We start from the raw sequence: 12,251 nt of genomic DNA, 5'->3' as shown, positions 1-12,251 counted from the left end.
AAAATAATTGATGACAGCAGCCACAGCCTGGAAGACCAACTCCACAGCAGCCCGGAACTCAAAAATAAACCCCACCACACCGAGACGTCAGCAGCACCACATGCAGAGTCCATTCTCCATCGCTTAGATGGGAACTGACTCTCTGCAACGCCAGAGCCAATGCCCTTTTGGGGCCCAGGAAAAAGGGCTATGTGACACATGTGGGTGAGCGGTGAGGTGTGACAAGACGACAGCATTAGTCTGATTAGGAATACAGATATAAAGTCAGACTGTGACAGCAGCTTTATGGTGCAAACACAGTCAGCCCCACCCATTTCTCTTCAACTTCAGTTCCTTTTGAAAAGGTGATGTCAGAAAACTGGTGACTGGTTTGAGTTTACAAAGAAGAAGAAAAGCAATCCATGTTTAATATATGGGGAAGAGAGGAAGGGATTAAATATGTATGTTTCATAAATTTATTTTTAAAGGGGTTTTAGTTAAATAAACCTTACTAATTTTAGCCCATTATTTTGCCTGATTAAAGTCTTCATGTTCCATTCTCTGTGATTAAAATGGAAATTAATCTAAAGTAATTACCAGAAACACTATTTATTACCTTTCTTAATAGAATCTTAGCTTAACCGAGCTACTTTGGTGACCTGACAATAAATTAAAACAAAGCATATAGCATTAGTTGATTAGTCTGGATATTTTCTTCGGTCTCTCTCTTTGGCTCGCTCGTTTTCCTCGAAAAAGGACGTACGGCACACGCTGCACGAGCAGCACTCTATTTCTGATGGCACTGCAATGCTCCAAATAGCAGAAATTGTTTCAGTTCTATCAGCATACATGGAAGATATCATCGTGTGCTATAGTGTGTTATGCAGCATGGAAGAGCTGCTAATGGATGTTGCAGGGCCAAGACCCAAGAGACCAGCACTAATGAAAACATGCGAGAGGGGAGGGACTCTCTGCAGTGCACAGAAAAAAAGACAGAAGGGTCCTGGTGAGAGGAGCATCCATTTGTGTGTGTGACTAAAAGGAATACAGATGCCCGATAAAAACTATATATAGGCCCATGTGTTTGTCTTAATGAAATGAATTGAGGTTTTGGGATATATGTTTTTTTGTTGGGACACAAGGTGGCAAGAAGGTCCTTGGTTTGAATCCACCAGCCAGTAGAGAGCTTTCTGTGTGGCGTTTGCAGTTTCTACCTGTGTGAGACTCTCCAGGTACTCCAGCTTCCAAAGACATGCAGGAGGTTAGGTTAACTGGTGACACTAAACTGGCCATAAGTGTGAATGTGAGTGTAAATGACTGCCTGTCTCTCTGTATTAGCCCTGTGATGAACTGGTGGTCTTTCCGCCACTCACCCCATGACAGCTGGGATTGGCTCAAACAACCCCACCCCCCACCCCACCCCTGACCCTGAATTGGATAAGCTGAAGAAAATGGATGGATGCTTATTTGATTTGCAGCTAAACAGGAAGCCACTTCTAGCAACTGCTTACTTAAATCTGTTAAAATTCAAAATGGTGTGCTTTGTTTTGTCTAAGAAAGAATGAATACTGTCATACGCAAAACCAGCACAAACACATCTAAAGTTTGATCGAAGTTATTTTTAATTATTATAAATACTGTGTTAGATCTGTATAAAGAGCTTCTGGTTAGCTGGCAAACTGGGCTCCTTAGGTTAAGAATTAGGTAGGGACAAAAAGCCCTGTAAAAACATGAATTGCAATTGCTACACTTCAGCTTTCACTCTTATATTTAAACGTAGCTAAATGACTGCAGAGTCCAGCTACGCAATTAATAGACATGCATGAGTGTCTATTAAGTAGACGTTCAAATATTCATTTAACTCATATGTTATCAATCCTCTGTCCTTTAACAAGACTGAATTTACCAAGTGGCTGACCATGGAGACCATTAAGAGGAGTAATTACTTTAATTTCCACCAGTTTCTTCAGCCTGAAAAAAAAGTGGTGTGGTTCACTTGTGTGACCACAAATGCAAGATCACAGCGATGGAAAAGCCTGGGTGGGTCAAGAGAAGTGGTCTGCGGTTAAAACATGCACAACCGATGGAATATGAAGGTGGAGATGAAGAGGCCAGGTGAGGCGCTGACGACTGGTGGAGACGAGATGACACCGAGTGAGTCAACAGGCAAATGGGAAAACAGAGAGTGAGAGAGAGACAGATACGGTTCCTCTACCTGAGCACCTCTGAGAGCGAGGAGTCGCTGTCATCCGACCTAGAGGCAGAAGAGGAGCAAGGGAGAGGGAGGGAGGGCAAGGTGGGAAGAGGAAAGGGTTAATCACGCTAAGAAAAGACAGAAGGGTTACTGGCAAAGGGTTAAAAAGGAGAGGCGTGACTAGTGGAAGGGATTTTAGATATAAAGCAATGAGCAAACTGACAGGAAAGCTTGGTCAACAGTAAAGCTTGCTCTGCGATTATCGCGTTGTTCGCCATGAAAGGTGCTGTTTTACAAAGACAATCACTGAACAGGCTTTACTGTTTGACCAGTGTCTGCACAGAAAGCTTTAAAGAAACTGTTTCATGTTTGGGGAAAAAATTATTCACTTTCGCACCACGTGTCAGGATGTAAAGACTAATACCTCTCCGAGTCTCGCAGTTCGATTACTACTAGCAGCTAATAGCTTAGCATAGTCTTGAAGGGCAACATTTGTCTACCAACACCTCTAAAGCACCTCTCAAAAAAATACTGCAAATAATAATAAACCTCAAGACACTTGAGATTAATAAGATTATGTTTTGTATGAATTAAACAAACAAGATATATAGTAATGTCCAGATTAATGAGACTTAGCGGTGACGGTGAGCTAGCTGTTTCCAATGGCTAGCAGTCTGGCTAACAGCTACTGGCTGTGACATGCTAGAGGTAGCAATTTTGTCGCGTAATGCGATCCAAGAAAGCAAGTAAGTGACTTTCCCCGAATATGAAAGTATCTGTGTGAACAAAGAACCTAAAAGAAAACGAAAGACAGTCAAGGAGGAAGCACTGACGGCAGGATAGTCATACGCAAAGATTACAGTTGTCCTGTCCTCTACGCATGACTATAGTATGATGTCAGTGTGTCCTCCTAAATCCACTCTTTCCTGCCACATTTAGCTAATTAGTACAGAAAAGGCATCAGGGATGGCGAACAGAGTTAACAGAAGGGAAAATCCAGTTGACTAGACAATAAGGGAAACAAATTTCCAGGCCACACCCACACCTCCCAAAGAGCTTAAAGGGAAATAATATGTGTGTAACAATGCAATAAAAGTGTTATTATATTGTAAATATTTTATAGCCTCTGGTTTCTCACTAAGAGGGCCCGGGCTTTTCACTCTTAGCATGAAATAATAAAACAGAAAGTTCTGGATATGTCCGGAGGGAACAGCGGTGTTTAAAGGTGATGGCAATTCTTCCCGTTCTTGGCATTTACTGCCAGCCGTAGTGGCTATTAGCACAGAGCGATTTTAAAATTTATTGATTATGGAGCATGTAAAAGTAAAGTGAATTCGATTCAAAGCCTCTTTATCCAAGACATGACAAGGAAACTTTGGTTGAAATTCCTCGTCCTCATTTGCCTTTCAAATCAGTGTCAAACACTTGATCCCAGTCTCTTGGGCAACCAGTCTACTCAAATGTGAAAGAAGAGAAACACAATATAGTCCAGTCAAAATCACATCTCACATTTTAATGGGTTTGTTTTATGTATATATTGCTGGATTAAGCTGTAAATGTGTGTCCGAGATGAGAAATTAAGTGACAGAGAAAGTGTGAGTGATGTCAATCAAATGTAGATTTCAAACAGTAGACCTTTGCTAAGTGTTGCACCCACTGCTTGCTTTTAAACAAGAAGCAACAAAACACACACATAACTTCCAAACACATTTTTCCCATCAAAACTAGTATTCCTGTCTATCACACCTAAACACAGTAAAAAATGTTTCATGAACGACAGCTATTGAATTAAAGTGCTATAGAAAGAAAACATTTTCATTGATTTATATAACCGCTGATTTTAAGCCTAAAAGATCTCCAGTGCTCAACACATTTATTAGACCACCATCAATTGTAAAGTTTATGCTAAATTAACAGTACTGGTTTTTACCAAAATCATATTTTATGATTCTGTAATGGTTAAGCCACCAGTATGCTCAAGCTCTTTAATCAAAATGAAAATTATACCACCATAATATAATTATTGCTGTTATCTAAAATTTTCCAGATTTATTGTTTTATATTAAAAAAGCAGAAAAACTTGACAAGCGCATTATTATTTTGTGAATAAGATGCAAAGTTGCTGTTGTTTACTTACATTCCTGAATAATTAGTTTTAGTGCTTGAACGTCATGCTTGATTAATTACTCATTTCCCAGAGAAATCCCATGTGGATATAAAAACAGTAACTCAGTTCAGTGCATTCGGTAATTTTTCGTTTTAAAAAGATTTATTTGGGTTTTCTTGTTTTTATGACAGAGGGTCTAACAAATTTGTTAAACACTGTACGTACGATGTGCTGCCGAAGCTGGACTACCACCGAGCAACAAGATGGTATGGCTAGTCAGCGTAACCTTTATTTAACCATGCAGGTCACCGTAGTTGTGAACGTTTGGTTAAAGTCCTCAGAGAGTTTTTTACAAAAGTACTCGAGCAGCACATTTGTCTAAACCAAACAGAGTAAAGAACACTAACTATTACTGTGTATTAGATATGACACAGGATTATTGCAGACACAGTCCAAATGATTTTTCCCAGGAATCTTGTATGTGAAAATACAACACAATGTCTATACAAGGAATGCCAACAAACTGGCTCCAGATGCATTGTTTGCAATAATCTCAGCAATGCCTGGATTACGTTTCACAAAGCAGTACAACAAAACTAGATTTAACAATGAGCCCACTTAATTTGCCTTTTGTGTTCAACCGCAACTGTGTGCACAGGTGTACAGTACAATCAGAATACCTGACAACATATCAAATGGGAACTTTTTTCAGCCTTTTTTTCAGTTCCAGTATTGACTGAGCAAACTTAAATTATGTGACTACAACATCAGCAATCTACTGATGTGCTGAAATCAAAGCTTTGGGTAGCTTATTAAGACCCTAAACAAAAACATCTCCCATTCCAAGTTGGAAAAATCCTACAGCTGCACAGAAACATGGCAACAGCCATCTCATTTACCTACCCCTGCTCCGGATAATCAGTACCCACACGCTCCAACACACGCAACCCACATAAAGCACACACACACGCACGCACAGCCACGACACCCTAACTCGTTTCACACAGCATCCTTGCTGCCAATTAGATGTTAATAAAGCTGAGAAATGCTGTGGATTAGCACAGATTAGAAATCAACTTTAGAGCAGAGGCTGAAATCAACTGCTGACATTTGTCAGAGCAGAAAGTTTGAATTGATTGTAAGCAGGAAGGAAACAAGACCGCCTGCTCCTTCCCGACTCTGCATCAACATGCATCTCATGCCCACACGTTCCCTCAATCCGATGTAGTACGATTACACAAATACACGCTGAGCGGAGTTTTATAATTCTTTTACCTTTTAAAAAAAATGACATCAGGAATGGGACCGCTCAACATCACGGCTGACACCATCCTCGGAAATTATCATAAATTTGAATTAAGTTTTGTCATGCACAGCCTCAACAAACCCAGTATTGTAAGATAAGATTAATTACAGGGCTGTTTATATTGGATGATATAAGATTGGTCAGGCGGATTTCTCTTTCCTGAATGAAGATCATTGTCATGCACAGCACGTCACCTCAAAACTGATTTCATATCATCCCACATCCTGGTTGCTTCCCAGCCACTGCTGCCCTGACACCACATTTGAGCAGTGGGTGTTACCATCTGAGCTCCCCCCCACACCCCCCTCTCCTGATTTGCCATTGTCTCCTGGTAATTTCTGTATGCGAATTGGAAGCCTACTGCAATTACACCTCATTGTTACCGCTGCTACGCGCAGGTTTGAATAGATTGCGGTTTGGGTTTGACACCTGGATTCCAAGACTGCCTGCACCATCTGTTTCTGCGGGTTTCACATTAATGCCAGAAGAAAGGGATTTATCTAAGAAAGGGATTCAGATGAAGGCAAGCTAGTAGTAAACATTCTTAAAAGGCTTATTTAAATTATTGACAGAACCACTTTCCCTTCAAAAAGGCCTGACCTTCAGCCTGTCTGCAGAAAAACTGAGGTAAAACATGGAAGAGGGAAAAAAGAAGAAAAGAAAAGAAAAAAGGATGGGAATCTTTCAAAGCGTGACCGACTGATGGACACAGGTGGCGTTTGTGCGTATGGATCTGCACTCACTTGTCCAGAGCAGAACCTTGGGTTTGGTTGCTGGTGAGCCTCGAGAAGACGTTGCGGTCGTTCCTGGTCCTCAGAGGAGGGGAGGAGGGGGGAGTGTAGCCATCAGTCGGCCTGACAAGGGGCAGAAAGATGGTGGAGTTTAGGATGAGGAAGTTAAAGAGTCCCACTGTGTAAATAAACTGCTAGAACAAAGTGCGATCCATCTGCTAGCGAAATGAGCATTACATGTACCTGTACGCACGGTCGTAAGATTTCCTTCTGGTTAGGGGGGAAGTGTCATAGCCCCGAGACTGCCTGGGACTGACACACACAGACAAATGCAAGCAAACTAAGCAAACGTTCAGGGGAGTGCACAGAAAGGATGACAGACATCTATGTGAACTGTTGGGACTCGATAAGCAGCAAGGTTTATGCAGTTTAAAAAGCATTTCTAGCAGCCTAATCTCTTCAAATATCAAATCACACACATCACTGAGGACTCGTGGCAATTCGCCTGAGTTGTTTTTGCTGCCACGAAACAGAATAATACCTGATAAACCGCTTTCTATTTTCTGATTTTCAGAAGATGTTTACTTGTGCAGGATTCACAAAATTTCACACATTTTAGTAAATGACTGCAAAAGGAAAACTTTTGTTATTGATGCTGAAAAACCAAAAAACAGAAATGAATATTAGATTTAGAAACAAAATATCCTCATCATATGAATTCTGCGTGCACTGATTTATATTACATGAAGTGTAGTCACTTTTAAGATGGAAACAATGGCTAAAATATTCACGAGAAGCTAAAAGAGATGCTCACAATGTATATATAGTGGATAATGAGTAAACGCAATCTGACACAAGATGATAGTACTAGAGCCAATCATTCCTCTCATTGGTTCCACATCCTGATAAGACTTAAAGAAAAGTCAGGGCTTCATCTCAGTTATCACTATGATCTGCCAGTGACTTACAAGGTGTGACCCCTCACAGGCAAGCTGATGGTGCGGGATACCCGGTCCCTGTGATACGTGTCTCTTAATGCCAGGCTGAGCCCAAGGCTCCCTGGAGCAAGACTCAGGCCGTCCTCCTGGATGTCCGTCAGTGAAGCCAGAGACTTGGTGATGTGCTGTGGTTTGCTGCCGGATGAGGGGTCCAGGATTGGACCGAGGTACTCTGCTGACACCGCCTTCATCTGAGCTGAGAGACGGGGCTCCATCTGGATGAAAAATATGAACCGCTTTTATTACAGAGGACCACAGAAGAAGAAGGATGCTTGGATAGGGGGAAAAAAACTGGGGCATGAAATAAAGAGAAAAACAATGATTGTAATTAAGGTGCAAAGGGAGATTATATATACAGCCTGAGAACATCGTTCAGCAGGGAAAAGCACAAAGAAAATAGAAGAAGAGCAGTAAAACAAACACGGCAGAAGTCATTCTAGGTTATTATTCTAGGTCAGCAAGAAGAAAGAGAAAAAGAAAACTTTAGCAGACTAATAAGAGGGATTCGTGCCAAATGAGGAATCCTTATGCCTCTAAGCTTCTGGGAGTCATTTGAAGTGTTTGCTTCTACTGCCACCTCATGGTCACAAACAAGAATGGCACTATGGCATGTGCATAGGAACTAAAAAAAACCTTATAAGAAACAGCACAAACCTGCTGTAATTTTGTTTTGAAGTCATCTTGGCTGTTCGATTCTTTCATCTGAGACACGCTGGAGGCAGAGAGGAAAGATAAACGTGAACATGTGCAGAAATCTTTACTGAAATAGATGTGTGTGCGAATTTTTAAATGGGTCAGAGCAATGGGTATGAGCCCTAAAAGATACGCTGTATGATGTTGTGTAGGAAAGACAGCTCACCTGCTGTCGGAGGCTTGGCTGAATTCAGAGGGCTCCTCATCTGTGCTCGCATAACCATTCTCTGGAAGCAAAACACCATTATGTCTCACGGTGCCACAGGATGCCCTAATGCCACATTCTGCGCCCCTTATTCACGAGGATCCCTACAGTGGGTAGGTACGCATATTTGATCTGGATGATTTTTACAACAGATGTCCTTCTTGACACAATTCCCAAGGCATATGTAGTATTCCTACACTAAAACTGAATCCACATATGGTTTTTCTAAGAATCGAAAACCTTGTTTATTTTTCTTTATGCTTTACCAAGAAGCAATGGGGCTAAACACAGTCCATCTCCTATGATGCAACACAGCACTTTCATGTGTGAGAAGAAACTAGAACAAAGAAAAAGCGGGCAACTGTGCAGCTTCTCTACTTTTTATGTCTTCCTTCTCCTTTGTCTCACCACATGACGCACAGGAGTCCTCTCTTACCCTGCTGTACGTTGTGGATGAGAGCCTGGAGCTCGGGGATGCACTCAGCCTTTTCTCTTAGGGCATCGAGGATCATGTGATTGTGGGACGAGCCAATCACATCTGTCTGTCTCAGCTGGCCTTCGAGCAGTCTGATTTGAGCCTCCTTCTGAGCCACCTGCAAACTCTGCAGGAACACCAAAGAAAATATAAAAACAACAACAACAACACAATACTGTAACACTGAACTATTTTAATAGGCTCTCAATTAGGGCTGGGTATCGTCACTGATTTCTAGAATCGATTCAATTCCGATTCACAAGGTCCCGAATCGATTCGATCCACGATTCGATTTAATTCGATTCGATTCGATTTAAATCTGGGAAATTTTGACAGTCAGAAATATTATAATTCAGATCAGTACATTTACATATTTTTGTATCAATAAAAAGGAAGCTGACACACGCAAGACTTTATCACAGGTGTAAGCGTCACAGCAGATGCCTTTGTGTCAAAGTAGCTGAAGATAAAACACAGAAAAACATGAAGGTTTTCCTGGCCTGGGATTTTATAAAAATATTCTGCAGTACATCAAAAACGAAAGAAAACCATTACCATGAACATCACCTCTGAAGTTACAGCAGTTTTATTAGAGACACGTTAAGCGTTTTGCATTTTGAATAATTTTAAAAAGTTTAAATTTGTTCAGTATTGAACAGCAGAAATGAGGTTTTCTTTTCGGAAGAATGTAAAAGGGAAAAAAAACAGCGGCCGACAGCGCTGTAAGCAACAGTAGACTTGTGCGTAACAAGCAAGCGAATAATGACGAAAGGGAAACTGTTCTTGAAGTACAGAGAGAGAGAGAGAGAGCTGTGCATCGCGGTGGAAGCAAAACAGTAAAAGTCAGAGTGAATTCATGACGATGTTTATGTGAAGCGTTTGGATCTTCTTTTGCTGCTGGTTTGGTCAATATTGTTTGGAGAGAGATCAAACTAACAGCTTTAGAATCGGCGCATAAAGGGCGTGAACACAAAGCGCGGACCCGCCGACAGATCAGAATCAGCGAGCTGTCGGCTTTCAGCCCCGACTGTGAGAAAGACGACATCTAACTGATTCTGATCCGCGGGTCGCGCTGTGTGTTTAAGTCTATGTGCAGAATCCGTGTACCTGCTCTCATTTACTGTCTTAACTGTTTGGTGGTTCTTGAAATTTTGTGAGATTTCACCAGAGATTCTGGCATTTTGGGCAAAATAAATTTATATTAAAAAATCGATTCAGGATTTTAATGAATCGATTTTACGTTATCCAAGCCAGAATCGATCTTAATCCATGAATCGATTATAAAAACCCACCCCTACTCTCAATCCAGAAACGCAACACAATAATGTAGTGGGATACAGAGAAACACCACTAGATGGCACTGAAACCATCATTTCATGGATCCACACCTGACTCTAACATTATGCTGTGATACATCTTCTGACTCTTACTTACTTAAATCTTCTTAAAGCTACACATTTAAGCCTACAGAAGTTCTTTTCTTCCTTTAAACTTGACGGTTTTGAAAATCCCCGTGTATGATCATTTACCTTGTCTATGGAAGCCTTTAGGAAGTGATCCAGCAGGTGGCGTGCTTCAGACAAGGAGCATGAACTGATCACCACTGAGGTGTCCACTGAGTCCAGCTCATCCTGCAGGAAAACACACAAACATGAATGTTACTAAAGGCCTGACTCTCCTCATTGCTGGCATGCAGGTCTAAATACCTGTGCATGGGTTTGCGTCTTCATACCTTGGTCTCCTCTATCTGTACAATGGTGGCCTGGCAGTCAGACAAGCTGTCGTTGATGTAGTCTATATTGGCGTTCAGCACCTCAATATCCTCGTTAATTTCCTGAAGGAGGCGGTCCTCAGCTTCTGGCCCCTCCCCGTCCGCCATCAGCACCTCTCTCTTATGTGAGAGCGCTTCCTGTTGGGCCGTCAGCTCTTCTCGCTTCTGACTCAGCAAAAGCACAAATCACCACACGGTGATATTAAAAATTAAAATTCATAGTTATATTTAACATCTACAGAAGTCATTTCTACATTTGGAATCTTAATGTTCTCTGTTTATCTGAGGCACAAACTGAACAGACGCATTCTGACGCATCTAAACTCGGAGAAAAACCTGACAGAGTTTTAAATTCGATGATTCAAAGACAGCAGCTGCAAAAAGCTGCGTGCCAAGCCGTATCTGTGAAAAAGGCCGCCCTCCCTCCCACATTTTAACATTTCTTCATCTGCGAGGGAAAGGAGGAAGGAAGCGCCTCACACTCAGTTTCAGTTGTTAACCGACTACAGAAGTCAACGTCAAAAAAGTTGCTGATGCAACCCCCGATGCTCAACTGCTCTCAACCCTTCAATAACCACAGCGATGTGCTGTACGTTTGAGAATTTATAATCCAAAACCTTAAGTCAGTCTCGTGGTAGAAAGAAACTACATCCATCAAACCACGCGTAACCCCGGTGACAACATTTTAGCCCTAGCGTGCCATTCCTACCTTGATAAGGCGATCCATGTCGGCTTCCATGTTTGCAATGGTCATTCTCTGCATGACGATGTCCGTGATTCGACGCTCGAGAGCTTGCCACTTCTGACGTGCAGACTTTGAAATGCTGCTGGTTCTGCCTGCAGCTCCACTGTTGCCCAGGCCGGCTGGCTTACGCGGCAACTTCTTTCTACTGCTGGTGATGGACCAAAAACAGGTGGCAAATACTGGATAAATAAAATGTCATCGACTCACAATAAGCAGCAATAAAGTTGTGTCATGTATTATATTAAAATCTGTATTGACTGATCTGTCTGCTTCCCCAGGTGTTGGGTTGCTAGTCTAATCATTACATCACTTCCTCACACTATAAAACTCAATCTTTCTGCCCGCCTTCTTTAAACCGATCGCCCTCCGCTCTGCACACTCTGCACCGCTCATCTTTCAGACTCCTCTGTGCGACCCACCTCCGCCCTGTCTCCGCCTCATGCAAGTGTCTTCATCCAAGCCTCCATCTCCATTATCACCACCACCAGCGTCTGGACCCTGGGTGGTGCTACCTGAGCTTTTTTTTTTTAATTATAATTTTATTCAGCTCAGTCCAAGGACAGTATCATAGCATCTCGTCGTCTTACCCGATGACGCGTGTTCCGTCCATGCTGCCTTCGCTCTCTCCCAGATATCCGTACACGCTGTTCTTGTTGTTCCACTGCCGCACCAGTCCGCTTACGGTCCTCGCAGTCTCGGGCTCAGAGCTGCTCGCCGTGGTGCTCGCTGATAACTCAGCTCCAGAGTCCGTAACCGGGGGAGTCTGGTTCCAGCGGGCCACTCGTCCAGCCACTCGATCTGACATAGGTTTGGCCAGGCGCCGCAGGGCGGTCACCTCCTGAGTCTTCCTGCGCAGCACCAGCTCCTGCTGCCGCTTCTGAGACTCCAGCGCACGAATCTGGTACTGATGGAGAAAAAAACACAACCTTTTTTATAATATTCATCACTTTTTAAAAAGAAAATGCTTTTCAGTTGCCTTTGAGATCCCTGAGCTGAATGGGATTACTCGTCACACAACAGGTTTGCAAAGTGTTGATCATGAAGGGA

The 12,251-nt window shown here is 42.3% G+C and overlaps 1 protein-coding gene across 8 annotated transcripts in view; it reads right to left on the bottom strand.

The window, feature by feature from the left end:
• kif21b (kinesin family member 21B) overlaps positions 1 to 12,251 on the bottom strand; it is a 69,376-nt gene that overhangs the window by 20,445 nt on the left and 36,680 nt on the right. For 3 of the 8 annotated variants that reach the window (XM_085273593.1, XM_085273598.1, XM_085273594.1), the window contains exons 17-27: positions 11,792 to 12,108; positions 11,169 to 11,352; positions 10,421 to 10,624; positions 10,218 to 10,319; positions 8,650 to 8,815; positions 8,175 to 8,235; positions 7,970 to 8,027; positions 7,286 to 7,530; positions 6,561 to 6,629; positions 6,330 to 6,440; positions 2,195 to 2,233 (exon numbers count right to left, since the gene is read on the bottom strand). In XM_085273593.1, coding sequence (XP_085129719.1) covers positions 2,195 to 2,233; positions 6,330 to 6,440; positions 6,561 to 6,629; positions 7,286 to 7,530; positions 7,970 to 8,027; positions 8,175 to 8,235; positions 8,650 to 8,815; positions 10,218 to 10,319; positions 10,421 to 10,624; positions 11,169 to 11,352; positions 11,792 to 12,108 — 1,556 coding nt within the window. The remainder of the gene's footprint in view (positions 1 to 2,194; positions 2,234 to 6,329; positions 6,441 to 6,560; positions 6,630 to 7,285; positions 7,531 to 7,969; positions 8,028 to 8,174; positions 8,236 to 8,649; positions 8,816 to 10,217; positions 10,320 to 10,420; positions 10,625 to 11,168; positions 11,353 to 11,791; positions 12,109 to 12,251) is intronic. The other 5 variants (XM_085273595.1, XM_085273596.1, XM_085273597.1 and 2 more) reach the window with 4 other exon arrangements.

This window comes from Mchenga conophoros, linkage group LG5 (genome assembly GCF_057382185.1).
Source record: "Mchenga conophoros isolate Kocher_MC1m ecotype Shallow Benthic linkage group LG5, M_conophoros_male_GT1.1, whole genome shotgun sequence".
Lineage (NCBI taxonomy): Eukaryota > Metazoa > Chordata > Actinopteri > Cichliformes > Cichlidae > Mchenga > Mchenga conophoros.
This window is presented reverse-complemented; position numbering and strand designations above follow the sequence as displayed.